Below are 18,922 nucleotides of genomic sequence, written 5' to 3'. Positions count from 1 at the left end.
CATTTAGTAAAGAATCCTGTTTATCATACCAGAACAAAGCACATACAAGTGCACTATCAGTTCATTAGATCGGCTCTGGAGGATGGAGTCTTAGCTCTTGAGAAGATTCAAGGAAGTCAGAATCCAGCAGATATGTTGACAATGACTGTTACGATCGAGAAACTGCAGTGGAGATATTGATGATGGATTAGTCTCCAAGTGGGAGATTGTTAAGTTGTGGAGCTTAATTAATGCCCTACGTTGAGTTGGTCGTGGATCGTGGTTGCCCTAATTTTCTCTTTAAATTGGGGGGTGCCGCTATTAGGGTTTTAATCATCTTAATTCAAGAAGTATCTCGAGTTGCAGCCCGAGAGGTTAGAGAGAAACACCTGTAAGTGTACGATTTCTCTTGTAAACTATTTCATCTTCATAGTGGATTACTGTAGCGGCAGAAGACATGACGTAATTTCACCTTGAGGCGAACTTGTATAAATCTTGTTGTGCTTTTCCTTGCTTATGTTTTCCCTTTTTCAGCGTTTATTATTATTGCTTTTGTTAGTTTGGAGTTAGGGAGTCTAATTCCTAACATGAATGTTCTACCCCATGCCTTGATGTTGTATTTATAATTGTGTGAAGGTGTGTACAATGACTATAATACCCTTAGGGCTACATGTTTCAAAAGGAAAAAGACATAAGAGGACATACACCAACTTGCATAATTACAATTTTATGTTATCTATATGAAAGTTCTCCTTATTTACTAACCATGCCAGCCCTAAACACAAGGGTGTCTCTTAACAGGTACAATGGGTCATATAAAACTGGGATATGTAAAAAATAAATCAGCAAACCACTACATAGTTCCAAGGCAACAAAAAGAAAAATCTGAGCAAGCTAATTCCTGTACCATGAGAAACTTCTTGTTGTTTTAATGCAAATGTTGCATCATTCACTCCAGTGTCATACTGTCTTGTTCAAATGTCTTTCTTAATTACACGGCGGTGAACAGCTAAAGCCTCTGTTTTTACAGCTAACTCGAATGGACACATTACTCTACTTGCTAGTGTACCCTCAGAGGCCTTTGCTGACCACAAAATCGATCGAACTGGTTAGTATGTCACGATTTCTGTTGTTTATTATGAGCATTATAGGAGCTATGAATTGAATTCTGTTATATTCAATTTATCCAGGTGGGATATGATAGGCTTGGGGCAGGCCAGAACGCCACAGTTGCTGTAATGAGCTACAGTGGTTATGACATTGAGGATGCTATTGTCATGAATAAATCATCTCTTGATCGTGGATTTGGTCGCTGTATTGTAGTGAAAAAGTAATTGTTAATCTCTCTCTTCGAGTATAAGAGATAAGAGGACTTCACTGTTTTGCAACTCTCCATTTGTTTATTTTTATCTATCTAGTTAACTCTTGCCCTGTAAGGACCATTAAGTGATGCATATGAGTCATTAGGAGAGTTTATTTATAAACTAACAGAAAACAAGGCTGAACATACTTAAGAACCTTCTCCTTCAATTTCTTCTGTTCTCTTGTATCATCTATCACTTTTCTTCATCCAACTATTCTCTCTTCCTCTAACTCTGCTTTCTCTCCTTCCTTTTGTCCTCCTCTTTTCATCCCTAGTTCATTTACTAATATGAGATATGATGATGCTTTAAATCTTTTACAGTCTTGATTTGTCAGCTATGATTTCTATGAGCTTCTGCATTTAACAATATAAAACTCACCCATGGAGCCCTTTCTTGTATGGAGCAGGTATTCTGCCATCAAACAGAAGTATGCCAACAATACATCTGATAGAATAATAAGGCCTTCTGGACGGCATGATGAGCAGGTCAAATGCTTTTGAATTGGCACTCTCTATAGAGCACTATTATCTTTGCTCATTAACAATGGCCTACTTTTTTCTTTTTTCTCAGCTGTCAGTTACATATCTTCAATGTGTATAATAACAGTTATTTCAGCAAGTGTTATTTTCTACTGAAATTCATGATTTTTGTCCCTTAGTGTTGTTGTGCCACTTGTTTATCCTTTCTTCATGCTTATTCCCTATAGCTCCTTTTACATTTACCCTCTTTTTTTTTTTTTTGAAATAGTAAATTTCCCTCTTTTAAAAAAATACTTCTTGACTTTTTTAAGAAAAGAAGAAAAAGTAAAAAAAAAGTTACTTGACTATTATATACATTGTAATCCACTTCTTGGTGTCCTTACCCTAGTTGTTGTGTATACAGGTGCTGGATGCGGATGGAATAGCTGCTCCAGGAGAAATAATAAAATCTGATGACATTTATATCAATAAACAAACTCCTATAAATGTGAAGGATGTTGTTAGCCGTCCTATGGAACTGCCTGACAGGTATGATTTATGTTCTTGTTGTTGTTTTTTATGTGTTTAAGTAGGTTTTTATTTTATTTTTTAGTTTTTTTGCTCTTGAGAATTACTTTTGCTGTACATACATTTACTTATCATTGTAATTTTGTTTTTTGAAATAATGAGAAACTCATTAAAACGGACAAGAATGTACAAAAAAGAGAGACAAATAGCTAAAAAATAAAAAATCATCAAGCGGAATCAACTAAAGTGTTACTTATGATTGTAATTATGTAATAAAAACATGAAAATAATTGTAATTTCCAATTAAAAGCTTCATAATTACATGCAATTAATTTTTTCTACCATTGAATACAAAAAGGAAAGAAAAAAAAAAGCTCTGAAGGAACATAACTTGATATATTTTTTCTTTGTTTGCTAGTGCATACAAGAGAGCTTTCCAAAGGTACAAAGGCGCCAAAGGTGAAACAGGTGTTATAGATCGAGTAGCCCTGTGTTCCGATTTAGATAATAATTTGTGTATTAAATTCCTAATTCGACATACTCGAAGGCCAGAGGTAACTTTTACTTCTTATGTTTTTGTTTTTTTGTGGAGATTTGGATTTTATTATGATCTTCCGATTCTAATTTAGTTGGTATTATCAGGTTGGTGACAAATTTAGTAGCAGACATGGGCAGAAAGGTGTTTGTGGCACCATCATTCAGCAGGAAGACTTCCCGTTTTCTGAGCGTGGAATATGCCCTGACTTAATTATGAATCCTCATGGATTTCCAAGGTAACTGCTCTGGTTTTCATTCTTAAATTGTTGAAAGTTCCATGCTTTATCTGTTTTTTTTTATTTTATTATGGGAAAATTTGTTGATTAAAACAGAAAATAAAGAAAATAAAGGATTACGAAAGATTATAAGGGATGGGTCAATTTTAAAGATGCTGTTGGAGAGAGACCCACCCTTTAGCTAGAGAGTTGGCATTGCACTGGCTGACGAATGGACAAGATTCCAAAAGACTTGCTAGGGAGAGACAAGGTCAGCTATGTGGAGGATGTGCCCATCAAACCTTCAGAGATCTCACCTGAGCCTTTGCCCCTAGAAATGATAACCAAGGAGTCACCTCCAATAATTAGAGCGTGGGAAAATGCTCGTTGTATGGCAAAAGCCTTGAAGAACCGCATTCATTTCTGCTTCGGTAAAGTCCACATTCGTAGTGCGCCCAAGATGGAAAGGGGAGGATCTCTCATGATTGTAAGGACTCCCCTGGCCCCAAATTGTCTTGAAAACAGCCACCAAGATTAAGCTTTAGAACACCATTAGGAGGAGGTGGTTGTGTGCACCCCGTGTCTAGGACAGAAGGTCGCAATAGTCTTCCAAATGTGGCTCGAAATAGTCTCTGAAATATCAGTGACTTGTGCACAAGCTATGACCAAGTGCATGGTTTTTTAAGTAGCAGCAAGAGAACAAGAACAGTTGGAGAATACACTGCCATTCCTCTCCAGCCACTAACTCCAAGGAATAGCTGCTCCCACTATCTTCCAATGGGTGTTTCCCAACTTGGGAATTGGGAAAGCAGAAACCTTAGCCAACCAAACAGCAAGTTTATCTGAAAAAGAGAGAGCCGTGGGGCACCGTAGCTGTGCCACAAATAGGCAGTGGAAGAGGGAGTGATCGAACGGCTGGATATAATTGGCAACTGGAATCCCCTTCGAGAGAGTTGGTTAATAGTGAGTATATGGATTTTTTTTTTTTTGAAATAATGCTGATTTTTATTAAGGCAAAAGCTCAAGAGAGCATATTACAATGGAGGGAAGTCTTCCCAAACAATGAGAGATTGTTGGGAAGTTCCGAATTTTGCCAATTTATCAGCCAAAGAGTTGGCTAATCTAGGAATGAGATTCCAATTACAATGTGTAGAAGATACAATGTCAGCAATACTATCAGTAATGGGCCAGTGGCGCCAAGGGGGGAGGTTGTCTTTGGAACACCAACTAATAACCGTCTTCTAGTCGTCTTCAATGATTAATTTTCCATGGAGACGATCCCTCAAGATTTGGAGGCTGAACAACAGAGCACTAACTTCAGCAGTATTAGAATCGGCAATGCCCACCGGACCACCATAAGAAAGAATATGGTCTCCATTGTGACCTCTGAACACACCACCTGCTCCTGCTGGTCCAGGACATCCAATAGCACTACCATCAAAATTCAGTTTTATGCAGTCGCAAGGGGGAAGATCCCAAATAGCCATACTAGGAGCTCGGCTGGGGCCAGACATATGAGCGATCAAATTCCATTTTTCCCAAAGGGAAACTCCCGATAGTGGCAAAATCCTTCTTTGTATGAAGCCAGCTCGAGACGTGGCTGACGGCATGAGAAGCCGTGTTGTCTGGGGTGCTAGCTTTGGAGTTGAATCTCCGGTTATTCCGCTCGAGCCAAATGCACCATGGAACATGTGCAAGACAGGCTGAAAGAATTAACTTGCCCAGCCGAGGAAGGAGAATCCCTCGAACCATCTCAAAGGTGCCAAATAATGACGGAATAGCTTGCAGAGGAGATGCAACTTTGAATCCAGAAGCGTCATCTTTCTCCAAATCCCATCTCCCCCAGGAGGGTGTCTAGAAACTTCTAGTTAACTCTGTCAAATGCCTTTTTGAAGTCAAGCTTGAGGAAGAAGCTTTTGGACCTTGAAATGATGACTAAGTTCATGACATGCCATGGCTGAATCAAGAATGTTTCTTTCCTTAATAAAAACACTTTGGCCATGGTGAATGACAATAGGGAGGATTGCCCCGAGACGACAAGCAAGGAGGCGCGCAATCATCTTATATGCATTGGTAGTGACACTAATCGGCCAGAAGTCTGATGGGAGCTCTGCCCCATCTTTTTTAGGGACGAGGGCGATGATCAGAGACGACCCTATTGCACGTTGCTTCCAGTGCACTAACTCGCTGTGGGCAAAGGACTGCAATTGCCCTTGAAGAGCATACCTCTGAGAGACTTCTGGAGAAGAGAGACTTCTGACTTTCTCCTCAGAGTCGAGAGTGGCTATTTGAGCAAGGGCATTGGTTCTACTGGGGCACAAATGAATGAAAGTTTTGATCCATTGGCTGAGGAGATACGGATCACTGGACCTAATTTTTGGACGACTCTCTCGACGGTAAATCTGCATTTTCCATAACTGAAGCGGAAAAGACTATTTTGCTTCTTCCGGCGAGAAACTGTCGCCCAGAAAGCTTTGTATTCCTCCGTCGGAGCCTCAAAAAGCTCGCCGGAGCGGTGGTTGGACGGATTCGACCGTCTGTGAGTTTTTCTTCCTCGCGGTGGAGAGACATTTCCTCCATTTTTTCTCGTCGCAGCATCGCCGAGCCTTCTATCGGCGTCAGAAAGGCTCGCCATAGCCTTGCATGAGTAGTGGTGGTCGTCGGGGGTGGTCTGATCGCCGGCCGTAGGGATGGTGACCGTCGAGAGAGCTCTCTCTCTCTCTCATTTGAGGGTTTTGGCGCACGTTAGCAGTTTCGAAATAGACGGCGCACGTAACGATCGACACACGTTAAGCGAAAAATTGCCTATATGTTGCTCCGCTCCTCTCGCTCGACACATAGGTGAGTATATGGATTTTAAGGACACGCAAAAGAAAGTTTTAACTTTGGGGGGACACTGAAGTGCCAGGCCAAGGAGGAGACACAAGTGCAGCTAAAGAGCTATCAATAAGAGATGTGTAGGATTTAGGAAGTGAGGAGAAGAAGGGAGAGGAGAAAGAGAGAAGAAGAGAGGAGAGAAGTGAGAAGACTTCGTGAAAAGAGCAGAACTTGTCAAATCAACTCTACTTAAACAGAAAACTCTTCAGATCTAAGAGGGGTAACAAGTACATAGTGGAATGACCAGAATATCCTCAATATTTGAAACAATAAGCATAAGCAGAACCGGAAGAGTACTTAACACAGTAGTCAGTGCACCATAAGATTTTATCTGCCCCTCTGCCAGAATAATAAAAGCTCTCCTGGAAGTTGTTAATATTTCTGACCTCATCATTAGCACTGCTTTATGATCTCTGCTAAGTTTCTGATTCCAACCATTCCCCAAACAACAGAATAGGAGGCTTGAATTCAGATTTCATGGTCAAAGAGCATTAAAAATCAGTCAAGAGGAAATTTTATAGCAAGAGGCTATTGCAAAGCCACGTGTCAGCCCAGAAGCTAAGTTACATGCTCGCAACACAAATCTCACGGATCTTTGAAGAAAAGGAAGACTGGCACATAGAGCATGCTCAATGGAAGACCATGCCACTTCAGTTTCTCTTACAAACGGATGGATTCTAGAGCCTCATGATGTATGGTAAAGGGTAAAATTGCTGTTAAACGTGCAACAGCTAGAGAAGCAAGGCGAAAGAGAGGGAGTGGAAAGAATGAACAGAGAGAAAGAAAACAAGAGATCAAGTTATCCCTCATCTCCAACATTCATTTACTTATATAAATTACAATAGGCTTATTCCGACTAAGACTTAACTTAATTACATTAAATCTCTACTGTTAAATGTCCTAATGATATCAAATTCCTTCATATACTTGAACACAAACAATGTGAACAAATAGCTTTTTGTTATGGAGCCTTAGGACTTGGAGCTAATCAAAACTATACTGTAGTATTCATGTCGCCTGTGACTTCTTGTAATTTCCTTTTACTTTCTCTAAACTTTTATTAGGATATGTTATTTTGGTTTAATTTTTACCTGTTTCTTTATTAAACTGTTGTATTTATCCATGTGTTTTCTTTTCCTTTCTTATGATCATCAGCCGAATGACTATTGGAAAAATGATAGAGCTTCTTGGTGGCAAAGCTGGTGTATCTTGTGGTAGATTTCACTATGGGAGTGCATTTGGAGAGCCTAGTGGCCATGCGGATAGAGTGGAAGTTATAAGGTACATTGTTCCTTCCGAGAATCTATGATAAGCTGCTCCTTAGCTGGTTAGAAAAGATTACCCCTTCTGTTTACCACAGAAAATAAAAACTTACTAGTTCTTTGTCTCACTCTACCCAAAGAAAGTGTTGCAACCTTGTTATTAAAGTGAAACTGAAACTAACTGGTGTAATTTTTGAGTCAACCTCTTTAAATAAGTGTGTTAGTGAAGAGTTTGTAAGAAAGGCCTCCAATAGAACTCCTACTTTCTAGTGACTATGATATGCTTGAATGTAGACTTACTTTCTACTTGAGCATGCTCAAATTTACATCAGGAAAGCCTTCACCGATGGTGATCTTCAAGAAAAATTACAAATGGAACAACACCTAGTTTCGTGATTGAGGGGAGTACAAAGTGTGTAAATTGAAGAAATTCATTATAGCAAAAGCAATCTCGTCTTGCATGGTTAAGTTCAATGTGGGGGTGAATGGTTTAGTAGATCATTTGTGTTTGTAAAGAAGACTATTTGGGTATAGTGTGCTAAGGGTGGTTTATGTAGACAATATCATTATAAACTAGGAGTGGTAAGGATGGGATCAAAGAGGTGAATTGATGCAATACATCATAATATGGAGGATCTAGCTGAGGAATATCTTAGGACAAGAGATCGCCCCAAAGTCATTCATGTTTATGTAAGGAAGAAAAAAATTCAACTAAAAGAGGCCTGAAATTCCGATTTTGGGCTCAAGTTCCAAGAATAGAAAGTCACCCTAAGTTGCACTTTCATATTTCAAGCTTGCAGAAATAGAAGTTTGGTAGGCATACAACTTTCTCTTGCTGCTATTCCTAACTTTATGGTATAAAGCTAAAGTTTTTCACCAAATGCCTTATCCATACGAGGCACTAGTATGTCAACAACATATAAGTCATCTTACTGAATTACCCCTTTATGGTATAAAGCTACCTGCTGACACTTCAACAAATACATAACTTGACAATACCTGGAAGCATGGATTATATTTTATGTATATGTGACCATGCTTGCTTCATGCTCTTACTGGCCTTTTTTCTTATGTTGAATTATAGTGAAACTCTTGTGAAGCATGGATTTAGCTATAGCGGAAAAGATCTCATCTATTCAGGTACAGTTAACATCAAGGGATTTGCAAATCTGCTGCATGAATTCATTTGTGGTACTCAGTCACAGCTAAAAACCCCATGCTTCGTGAAACCTTTGCTGTGTACTTTTCTCTTTCATCTCCTTCCTATATTTTTTTTTATAAAGATTATATTCATTCAGAAGAAAAGGAAAGAGTCACTGCCCTAAAAAATTGTGCAGGATATTTGTGCGAGGTAATGTTTGTTTCATATTTGGGGTAAAGCTATAAATGATAGATATAGGTTGAATCAGTTGGCTTTTTGCTTTTGAGTTTACCATATTATCTTGCTGGCAGGTCACTTGTGATTTGCACAAAGTAGACGTATTGGGAGGTGATGTAGTTTGTTGGATCTTCTAAAGGTTTGTACTGTAGGGATCCACAAGTCGTTAAAAAAACATTAAGAGCATTTTAAGGGCAAGACTTCTTTTTTTGTTATTTATATTTTCATGAAAGACAACCTCTATGAAGTGTAAACAATTGAGTGTAGATGGTTAAAAAACCATAAACACCAAAATCACTTAGCAACCTGAAAAAGTTGCATGAAATTAAAGATCCTCTTAGGTAAGAGAGGGGACACTTAAGTTCTATTGACTATTTATTTTTAGTGGAAAAACTATCAGAGGATGAGAGAGAGGGAGATTGAGCGAGAACATGTAGCAGCATGGCGTAGCAGGAGATTGTATCTGATCGTGGAGCAAGATGTGGAAAAATTTGGATGCTGCCGACTTGGCGGCAATGTCAGGGGGCAATCTCCTTGGCTGCAAGGTCAAAAATCATCTAAAATCTTCCATTTCAAGGAGATGACTTTGAAGATTGATGAAATGAATGGAGTGGGTGACAAACACATCAAAATATCAACTTTCAAGGGGGAAAAGATATGCGTGGACAGGATACCAGTGAGGATCAATGATAGCTTCATGAACCAACTAAAGACCATTCTCTAGAACTAGGATGGATGGGTTTTGACCTGGGAGGTTTGGTTGCTGAACTCACAGCACGTCATTCTGTTGTTCAGGTATAGGAGTACAGAGTGTCAAATTTGTCCACCTGCACGACAGGAAGGTCTGGCTCGACTGTACGTTCCCCAGCAAACTTCAGGTGGATTTGAATGGTCCATGTTCTTTGACGCCTTCTTCCCATTGTGACTGAGGCAATGGAGACTCTCTTGGCTCTGAGTCTAGTGCCAGTCCCCCCCATCTCCCAGTGGCAACTATTTCAGAGACAAAGCGGGAGGCATGGACGAAATCTCAGAGGATAATTGTGGAACAAAGACACATCACTAACAGATGTCTGAACTGGCAAATAGTGTCATTGCCAATCTCAATTGGAACCTGAACTTGATCCTTGAGTTACGTGACTAGCTTGCCTCCTGCTGGATGTTACAATACATGCTGGTGGTCTCCTTTCTTGGTGGCAAAAAGTGGGTAGAGTGGTTGAGCTCATTGGAGGACCGCAGACTTCTTCTCCCATCATGGAACAAAGACACATCAGTACCTTGTAGTACCATTGATGAATGGGAGCCCACACCACCAAGTGGGTCCTCTGGGAGGTGGATACACGTAGTCGAACTTTCGGCTGAGCTTTGGGGTGATCCAATCTCTTGGCTATTTCTGAAAAGTTGGGGCAGTTGGATAAGTTAGACAATGCCACTCAAGAGAGGAAGGGACTGGAATTATACAAAGATCCGCATTCGACCAATCTCTTGTGCCTTGGAGAAATCCTAGATAAACTAAACGTTTGGTCCAAACATCTTTGCAGTTTGTCTACGGATGGAGCATGAGCCACAATTGGCATAAGGCATATGGGGAAACAGAAGAGGAGAAGAAAACAACGAGTCAACTCATCCTGGAATCAGGACATCACAGCTTATTCTGGTGGGCGGTGAGTTGAGTCAGCTCCCCCAAGGCTCTCAATGGAAGGATCTGACAATGGGCTGAATTAAAATTTCGAACCTGGAGATCCAATTAATGACTGTAACAGCCTGGCGAAGCAAATACAGACTGGCGCACTTAACTGCTCAGAACCTTTTCCCAATTTCTCTTGTTGGAAGATGAAGGCATATTGGAAGATGTGCCATTTTATACAAAAATATTCTATACATCATTTGCAGCAATCTGGGAATTCATGTTGTTCTCTCACCCCCAGTTTGAGGGGGAGTGTTGGAAGATAAGCTCAAACCCACACGACCAAGGAAGACCCACATATCTAAGATTATTATAAGATGGGTCACACGACCAAAGAAGGCCCACAAGATGGGCCCAAGCCCATAAGAAGTAGGACCCACAATGATTACCATGAGCTGGCATCCTTATCACATCAGTTAGAAGATCAAAAAGGACTCACAAAAGTATATTATCTTATGGTCACGTCAAAGAAGAGTTTTAGTTTGAGTTATATTTGTCTTTTATCTATAATTGAGTTATTTAATTATGTTAGGACTTATCTTTAAGTGATAGAGTTTGGGTGTAATTGGGACAAAGGTAGTTTTATTGTAATTGGACTCTACTAGCTTCCTCTATTATAAATAGAGGTTCATATACTCTGATTACAACAAGTTATTGATGTCAATGCAGTATTTTACTTTTCCGTAAATTCAATATGGTATCAGAGCCAGGTTCTGTGAGTTGACTTCAATGGAGTTGCTGAAGGAGGAAGAAGCCACAAAACTGGAAGAAACTTGCGCTAGATTGACGTTAATGCCTTGATACCATGTGAAGAAAGAAATTTGAGGGAGAAAGAAGAGGGAAAGGGTGGAAAAAGAGGAGGAGAAGAGGCAGCCTTGGCTGCGTTAGAGTTCGTGTCAGAAAAGCACGAGCTCCTATCTTTTATTCAAGGTTTAAGTGAATAACTAATTTAACACAAGAATGTAATGACATTATCTAGCTAATAGACATAAGCTAGGATAAAATATAATTTGAAAAATAACCAAAATAGCCCTGAACTGGTATCTTAACATAACATAATGAAAGAAAAACCTTAAGAATATGAATATCTGGTGGATAACCAACAAACCAGTTTTCAGTCCTCAGCCTACTAACTAGCTATATGCCAGTGATCCTCTATTGACTAGCTTCTTAGAGGAACTGGCTGTTTAGAGCATAAAAGTTTGATCCATGTGAAGCTATTCATGAACACTCCACTTCATGTCTGGTCTCTCTTTGTGGTTCCTACACGTGGGCAGTTTGGGTGGGGACCCACATACAACACCTGCTATGGTACCATCATGACGAAATTTTTGAAGGTTACTTGGGCCTGTCGGCCAAGCTTATAGACCCGTTGAATACATTAGTGTAGCGTTTACAGCTCAAAACATGTAAAGACACAGACCTATTATTGCCTCAAACTATTATAGCCTAAACATCCATAATTGCTCTTAAGTGCATGGCCACCTCCCAATAACTAGTTTTAGTTCAGTCTGGCCGACTGAACCAGCTTGATCCAGTTCTAATCAACAATTAGTGTATCTGCCACAGCTGCTTTATCCTGATTTTAGAAACCCAGAAAACCTGGCTGATGAACTGGTTCAACCATAAGAGGAATATGGGCTTGGTTTACTGGGCCAGTTTTTCAAATTTAAGAAAGGACATTAAAGAAACAACTTAATTGGATCCTCACCAGGATGATGCTGAGCTTAAATATTATAAAATTTTATCTGGGTATGACCCAGCTGAGCAACCATTTTGTGTCGAAGTCGCTGGACCATATGAATAATCAATATGACTTCCGTAACAAAAATATAAGTAGTTATGTTTATTTAGTTATTTCATTCATCTATTTTGTCATTGTCTTATGTTGATAGACCTAATTAACTATCCATGTTAACTTTGTCCTATTGTTGAACCTTGACTAATCCAGCTTCACTGTTTGAATTTGAAGATCTTTGATTTTGTGCTTGTTTTAGAGCAGAAAATTTCTTATGTTTAATTCAACTGGACAAAGTCGAACAGGGTGTTGTAGAACTCAACAGTATTTGTAATATTAGTTTATTACTTCATTCAAACCTTCCAATTTTTTTTTTTCAGGCATCACTGGGTGTCCACTGCAAGCATATATATTCATGGGCCCAATTTACTATCAAAAGCTGAAACACATGGTAAAACTGCAGTCTTTATTTTTTTGTTTGATTATGTTGCTATAAAGCATCCAAGTTCTCGATATTTTAAGTACAACTCGAAGTCTGAGGTATTTCAGAGAAATGACAAATTGCAACTTCCAGAAAGATTTTTCTTCGGAGCTGTTTAACTTTACCTTCTCCATGTATCAATTTTAGAAGAGCTCGAGCATGGATTTGCAAATTTTAGGCTTGTAAAGCCAGGTAACAAGCTGGGATGCACTGACAAGGCTATGCAAATGTGTGCACCATGGAGAAATGCATACATGCAAAATTTGGCAATCAAACCATTAAATTTAAATAACTGGACCCGGTTGCATGGCCATGCTGTCTTTGGGTTCATGAATTTACAATTTGACAATGTACTGCATCATCATTAGCATGAAATGATATAATCTCTCAGGTCCTGGATAAGATGCATGCTCGTGCCAGGGGTCCCCGTGTAATGTTGACTAGGCAACCAACTGAAGGAAGAAGTCGTGATGGAGGTTTGAAACAACTTCCCTCTCTAATGAAATTGGGTAAAATGAAACTGCATTTTCTGTGCAAGTATTCATAAGTAATAGTGCAGGTCTTCGACTAGGGGAAATGGAGCGTGATTGTTTAATAGCTTATGGTGCTAGCATGATGATATACGAGCGTTTGATGATATCTAGTGATCCCTTCCAAGTTCAGGTACTGGGCTCTGATTTTATATTGACAAGATTTTACTTATGGCATTTGTTGAAATTTGTACAGTTTTCATTGAGTTTTACAGGTTGCATAGTGCAAATTAAGATGCCTATTTTACACTAGAGAATAATTTATATTAAAAAAAAAAACTCCCTTGTCATATAAATGTCTGTCCACTGCTCATTTATTCTTTACTGCCATTCTGGTATGTACAAATTGGACAGCCATTGTAAGGCATACTTTCCAAAATATGAGTGAAAATTAATCTTCCACTGGGAGACTGCTTGATTTTGGCACAATTCAAGTCACTTGCAATTTACCATGACTTGAAGATTTCTCATTTGGTGGAAGTTTACCTGGTTGCTTTTTTTGTTTAATATTTTTGCCTGGGATAGAAGTTGGCTAACAGAGGGTGGAACAGATGCATGACAAATATTTGAAAATGTTTATAAAGAGATTTATGCATCTCCAGGAACAACAACACTAATAAAAAATAAATAATAACCAAGTATAAACTGTATTGACCATAGTTTTTGCACAGGTTTGTAGGAAGTGCGGATTGCTAGGCTACTACCATCACAAGCTCAAAAGTGGATTTTGTTCAATGTGCAAAAATGGTGAAAATATATCAACGATGAAACTACCCTACGCTTGCAAACTCTTATTCCAGGTGAATTTTCTCTAACCAATTTGTTGCAGATTAACTGATAAGTTGGTAGTTGTGACCACATTCAAATTAATTGATTTTGGTTATACTTTCAGGAGTTGCAATCTATGAACATCGTTCCTCGGCTGAAATTAACTGGAGTCTGATCTGTCTAAACTCGTGATGTTACAAGAGTCATTTGGACGACGCCTGGGATCTTGTGGGCAGATTATGATGATCAATTTTCTGTTAGTAAGCTGTGGAATTAGAGAAAGCTGTGAAATATGAGATTAAACCTGTTCCATATACATGTATTAAAGAGACCAATTCATAAGAGTAAATCAGTAATGTAACAATGTTTTCACTGGCCAGCCTAGAACTAAGATTGGTAATAACGAGGAACAACTCACAATAAGAACCGAACAAAGCTTCTATGTCTGAGCAATGGGGATAAGATGACAGGGCACAAATAAAGCATACGAAAATGTCGAACATCAGATTAGTTTTCCTTTTTTTTTTCTGGAAGAAGTTATGTTAGAAGATTAATTCTTGGTGAAAAAAAAAAAAAAAAGCAAATGCGTGTGTGAAACGAGTTCCCGCTACTAATTTGGTCGCAAGATGAACAGTGATTTTTTATCTTTTCACCACAGATTCAGTCCTCAAGGGCTAGTCTTTTTACAGAGATTCCATTGTCCGGAACTAGGTTGATAGATTGAAATGTCTATAGCAATTCTTTTGAGAACAAAAACAAAACAAAAAAAGAAAGAAGATAAACTCCGAAATGAAGTCATTTGAAAAATTGAGGATGAAAAAGAACGATTGAAGGTTGTAATGAAACAAGAAATACATCCACTAACCTTATTTAATTGGAAAGATTGAATTGCTCTCTTGCCATTGCCTGGAGAAGGCGACAAAATTGGCTTGGAGCAAGAATTGAATAATTGTGCATTCGGCAATAGCTTTCATCTTGATCTGTTCATTGTTGACTATCCTTGTAAAAAGAACAAACCCCTCGGGAGAAAGAATAGGGCATAGAAAAATTCACACCTATAAGTGTGTGCAATCTATTGTAAACTATTTCATCTTTATAGTAGATTACTGCAGCAGCGAAAGACAGGACGAAGTCTCACCTTGAGGCGAACTTGTATAAATCTTGTTATCTTTTTTTGTGCTTGCCTTTTTTCCTTCTTCTGTGTTTATTATTATTGCTCTCGTTAGTTAGGAATTAGGGCGTCTAATTCCTAACAAGTGGTATCAGAGCTTTAGTTCGTGATTGAAAGTAACGGCTAGCGGAGAAGGATCGGCACTTGGAAACAACAAGTTCGTTGGTATGGATTTTTCAATCAGGAGGATGCAAATCGAAGATTACCTGTACAGTAAAAAGTTGCACGCACCACTTCCAGATTTTAAACCAGAAGGTATGAAAGATGATGAGTAGAATCTCCTCGATAGACATTGGGATTGGTCCGGTTAACATTGTCAAGGAACGTTGCTCACAATGTGGTGTCAGAGAAAACCACAGCGAGGATAATGAAGATTTTGTTCGACAAGTATGAGAAGCCTTCTGCAAATAATAAGGTACATCTCATGAAAAAACTCTTCCATTTAAAGATGAAAGAAAATACATCAGTGACATCGCATTTGAATGAGTTTAGCATGATTGTTAATCAATTGACCTCGGTTTAAATTAAATTTGATGATGAGGTTCGTGCTTTATTCTTTTGGCGTCTCAGCCAAATTGTTGGGAGTCTCTGAGGACTACGGTTAGCAACTCTATAGGCAACGGGAAGTTGATCTTTAATAATGTTCAGGATACCATTCTCGTCGAGGAAGTTCGTAGAAAGGACTCTGAAGAATCGTCGACATCTAATTTTGCCCTAAATGTTGATACTAGGGGCAGGAACTTCGTGAGGAATACGGTGACTGAAGAGGTACAAGATGTTTTACTCTAGTCGGTTGAATGTCCTATTGACTCTTGGGTGTTAGATTCAAGGGCTTCTTTTCACACCACTATGCACTGTGAGATCATGGAGAATTATGTTGTTGGAGATCACGGGAAGGTGTATTTTGCTGATGGAGAGCCTTTGAATATTGTCGATATTGGTTATGTCACTTTGAGGATGTCAAAGGGTCAATGTGGAAAAATCACAAGGTGAGAAGTGTATCGAAACTGATGTGTAATATGATCTTAGTAGGGAAGCTTGATGATGAATGTCATAATGTGACTTTTAATGGTGTTACTTAGAAAGTCACTAAGGGAGACATGGTTACTGCACGAGGAGTTAAAATTGGAACTATTTACATCACTTCTAGTTGTAGAGATGCAGTTGCAGTTGTTGATATTGTTACTGATTCTGATTTGTGGTATTATAGGCTCGGTCACATGAGTGAGAAGGGAATGAAAGTGCTTCAGTCCAAAGGGAAGCTAATAGGGTTGAAAACTATAAATAACAATTTATGTGAAGGTTGTATTTTTTGTAAACAGGAAAGGGTTAGCTTTTCTAAGCTTGGAAAGTGTTGGAAGATGGGCTCAAGCCCACAAGCTCAAGGCTAGAAACCCACATGTCAAAGGAGTGGCAAAGTGATTATTTATGGTATGTTCCATAAGAATGGCATGAAGATGTAAATACGTTGTCTTATTATGTCTTTTAATCTATTGAGTTGTAACCCTAAGGGTTTTGTTACACTATAAATAATAGCATTGACTAAGAAGTAAGGCATTCAAGCCTTCTCCTCTCTTTGAGAAATCGTCCAACCACCCTCTCTTCTCCCTTTATGCATTCTCTTCTTCCCTTAATTGAAACTCTCCTCCCACACATCCTTCTCCTTCTCCCTCTTCTCTATCTTCTCTCTCTTCTCTCCTTCTTCTTCCACATTAACCTAGAGTCCTTCTCATGGGATCCTAACCTCTACATGGTATCAGAGCATGGAGTTTAGGATCCCTATTCAAGTAGTTATGTCCTCCATTCAAGAAGTTGTTTATAGAAGGTGTTTTGCCATGAAGAGATAGGTAAAATCTAGTTTTTTTTTTCATATTCTCTCTTTACGGTTTCTATTTTTTTTTTTCTCTTCTTGAATGCTTGAGTCACATCAAGTCAGATAATCTTCATAAACATTGTGAAGATCTATCTTTTATGATGAAAAAGACGTTATAGTCTTGATCAGCTTGTAGCATGTTGAATTTATGGAAAAGAGAAGTACTTCATTGATTTCATTAACTTATTATAACCAGAGTACATGAACCTTTATTTATAATAGAGGAAAGTAGTAGAGCCCAATTACAATAAAACTACCTTTGTCTCAATTACACCCAAACTCTAACACTTAAAGATAAATCCTAGCATAATTAAACAACTCAATATAGATAAAAGACAAACATAACCCAAACTAGAACTCTTCTAGGACGTGACCATAAGATAGAGATGCCTTTGTGAGTCCTTCTTGATCTTCTAACTTATGTGATAAGGATACCAGCTTGTGGTAATCATGGTGGCTCCTACTTCTTATGTTCTTGGGCCATCTTGTGGGCCTTCCTTGGTCTTGTTGCCCATCATATAATACTCTTAGATATGTGGGCCTTCCTTGGTCGTGTGGGCTTGGGCCTATCTTCCAACACTCCCCCTCAAGGTTGGGTAGAAAGATCAACATGAACTCCCAGTTTGTTGAAAATGATGTATAAAATCTTTTTGTATAAAATGGAACATCTTCCGATATGCCTTCATCTTTCAACACTCCCTCTCACGCTGTTACATCCTTCCATGAGGCCGTGCTGGCATAATATAAGTGAGAGTAAAAATCACTCCTAGTCGGTAAGACATTGCTCCATACTCCAGTCCTAATGTTGGATGTAGGGCACACTCCATCTTCTGTAGGTAGTGTATTTATCGCCATTGCTCTGAAGTGTCCACAACCGCGTCCCTCCACAGGACAACGACTCTCAAGTGGTAGGAGTAATAAAAACCATTATAGGGAGAGTAGTGGGCATATTTGTAATGGTATCCCAATCCGGACACCGACTCTCATGATATCCCAACTGTGATATTTTTTAGAGTTAAATTTAGCATGATGTCCCAACCGTGATATTTTTTAGAGTAAAATAAATTATTGTATGATAACAGGTATTGAGGCCACCTCTTCTTCAATAATAATGTGTCATCCAAAGAGACATAATAGCAACAGCTGTAATGTAACGCCACCATCTTCCAACACATATAACACGAACCAAAATAATTAACTTTGTAGAAGGACCCATGAAATAATCATAATCCGATATCAATATTTTTTCTTAGATGCATAAGCTTCATCTTCTGTGCTCCCCCTTTCTTGAATATTTTAATCACATAAACTTATCCACAACATATGGAATAAAATACCTCTTTCTTGTACTTCTTCTACTTCTCCCCCTCAAGCTGGGATGTAATGGCAGTGATCCCAGATTGAACCAAATATCAAAGATGTAGTAATAAGCCCAAATAATATAAATGCGGTAATAAGCCCTTAAACTAGGGAGAAGTGATATATTTTCCTGCTATAAAAGCTCAAAGAGTGACGCAAAACAAAGGGCATATATTTGGATTTTTCAATACAACAAAATAGCAGCATGACCTTTGATTCTTCCAATACAAATATATCTTTAAATATAGATCAAAATGACATGAAATTTTCTCCTTATAAAACTAGACTTAAATACCTTTCATCCAAGTATAACTTCTCTTCACAAAATATAATTACCAGTAGATAAATAATCTGATAGATTTCAGTCTTTGTCATCTGGTCAAACTAAGTATTGTTTCTCTTTTTTACCAGAATGACCATTGACTCTTCCAAGATCAATATCTCCTTATAAAAAAATCATACCGAGAATTGGTTGAATAGGTAAGAAAATATACTTAAATATCTTTCTTTTGAGATATATTTATCCATATAAAATCTCTTTATTGATAAACTAAAATACATCGGAGTTGAAGATTTCTACTGCTATTCGAACCTCTTTTGCAATCTGACCTTTGCTGTTTCAAATATAGATTTCTCTTTGTAGATAACTCAGATAAAAATTTGGTTGAATATGTAAAAGAATAGACTTATAGATATTTCTTATATATTTATCTACATAAA

At 38.4% G+C, this 18,922-nt stretch overlaps 1 protein-coding gene across 2 annotated transcripts in view; it reads left to right on the top strand.

Annotated features, from left to right (window-relative positions):
• Positions 1-14,259, top strand: part of LOC137944634 (DNA-directed RNA polymerase III subunit 2) — a 109,581-nt gene extending 95,322 nt beyond the window's left edge. The window contains exons 26-38 of one of the 2 annotated variants that reach the window (XM_068790336.1): positions 1,010-1,087; positions 1,170-1,309; positions 1,750-1,828; positions 2,226-2,350; positions 2,748-2,883; positions 2,972-3,102; positions 7,114-7,239; positions 8,305-8,360; positions 12,401-12,471; positions 12,893-12,977; positions 13,061-13,164; positions 13,703-13,831; positions 13,924-14,259. In XM_068790336.1, the coding sequence (XP_068646437.1) occupies positions 1,010-1,087; positions 1,170-1,309; positions 1,750-1,828; positions 2,226-2,350; positions 2,748-2,883; positions 2,972-3,102; positions 7,114-7,239; positions 8,305-8,360; positions 12,401-12,471; positions 12,893-12,977; positions 13,061-13,164; positions 13,703-13,831; positions 13,924-13,974 (1,311 nt within the window). In that variant the 3' untranslated portion in view covers positions 13,975-14,259. Of the gene's footprint in view, positions 1-1,009; positions 1,088-1,169; positions 1,310-1,749; positions 1,829-2,225; positions 2,351-2,747; positions 2,884-2,971; positions 3,103-7,113; positions 7,240-8,304; positions 8,361-8,672; positions 8,842-12,400; positions 12,472-12,892; positions 12,978-13,060; positions 13,165-13,702; positions 13,832-13,923 lie in introns of those variants that run through there. The other variant, XM_068790337.1, reaches the window with a different exon arrangement.
• The last annotated feature ends 4,663 nt before the right edge of the window (positions 14,260-18,922 follow it).

This window comes from Aristolochia californica, unplaced genomic scaffold (genome assembly GCF_029961685.1).
Source record: "Aristolochia californica isolate CCGP_79_NKW_82.1479 unplaced genomic scaffold, dmAriCali1.0.hap1 SCAF_11, whole genome shotgun sequence".
Classification (NCBI taxonomy): Eukaryota; Viridiplantae; Streptophyta; class Magnoliopsida; order Piperales; family Aristolochiaceae; genus Aristolochia; species Aristolochia californica.
This window is presented reverse-complemented; position numbering and strand designations above follow the sequence as displayed.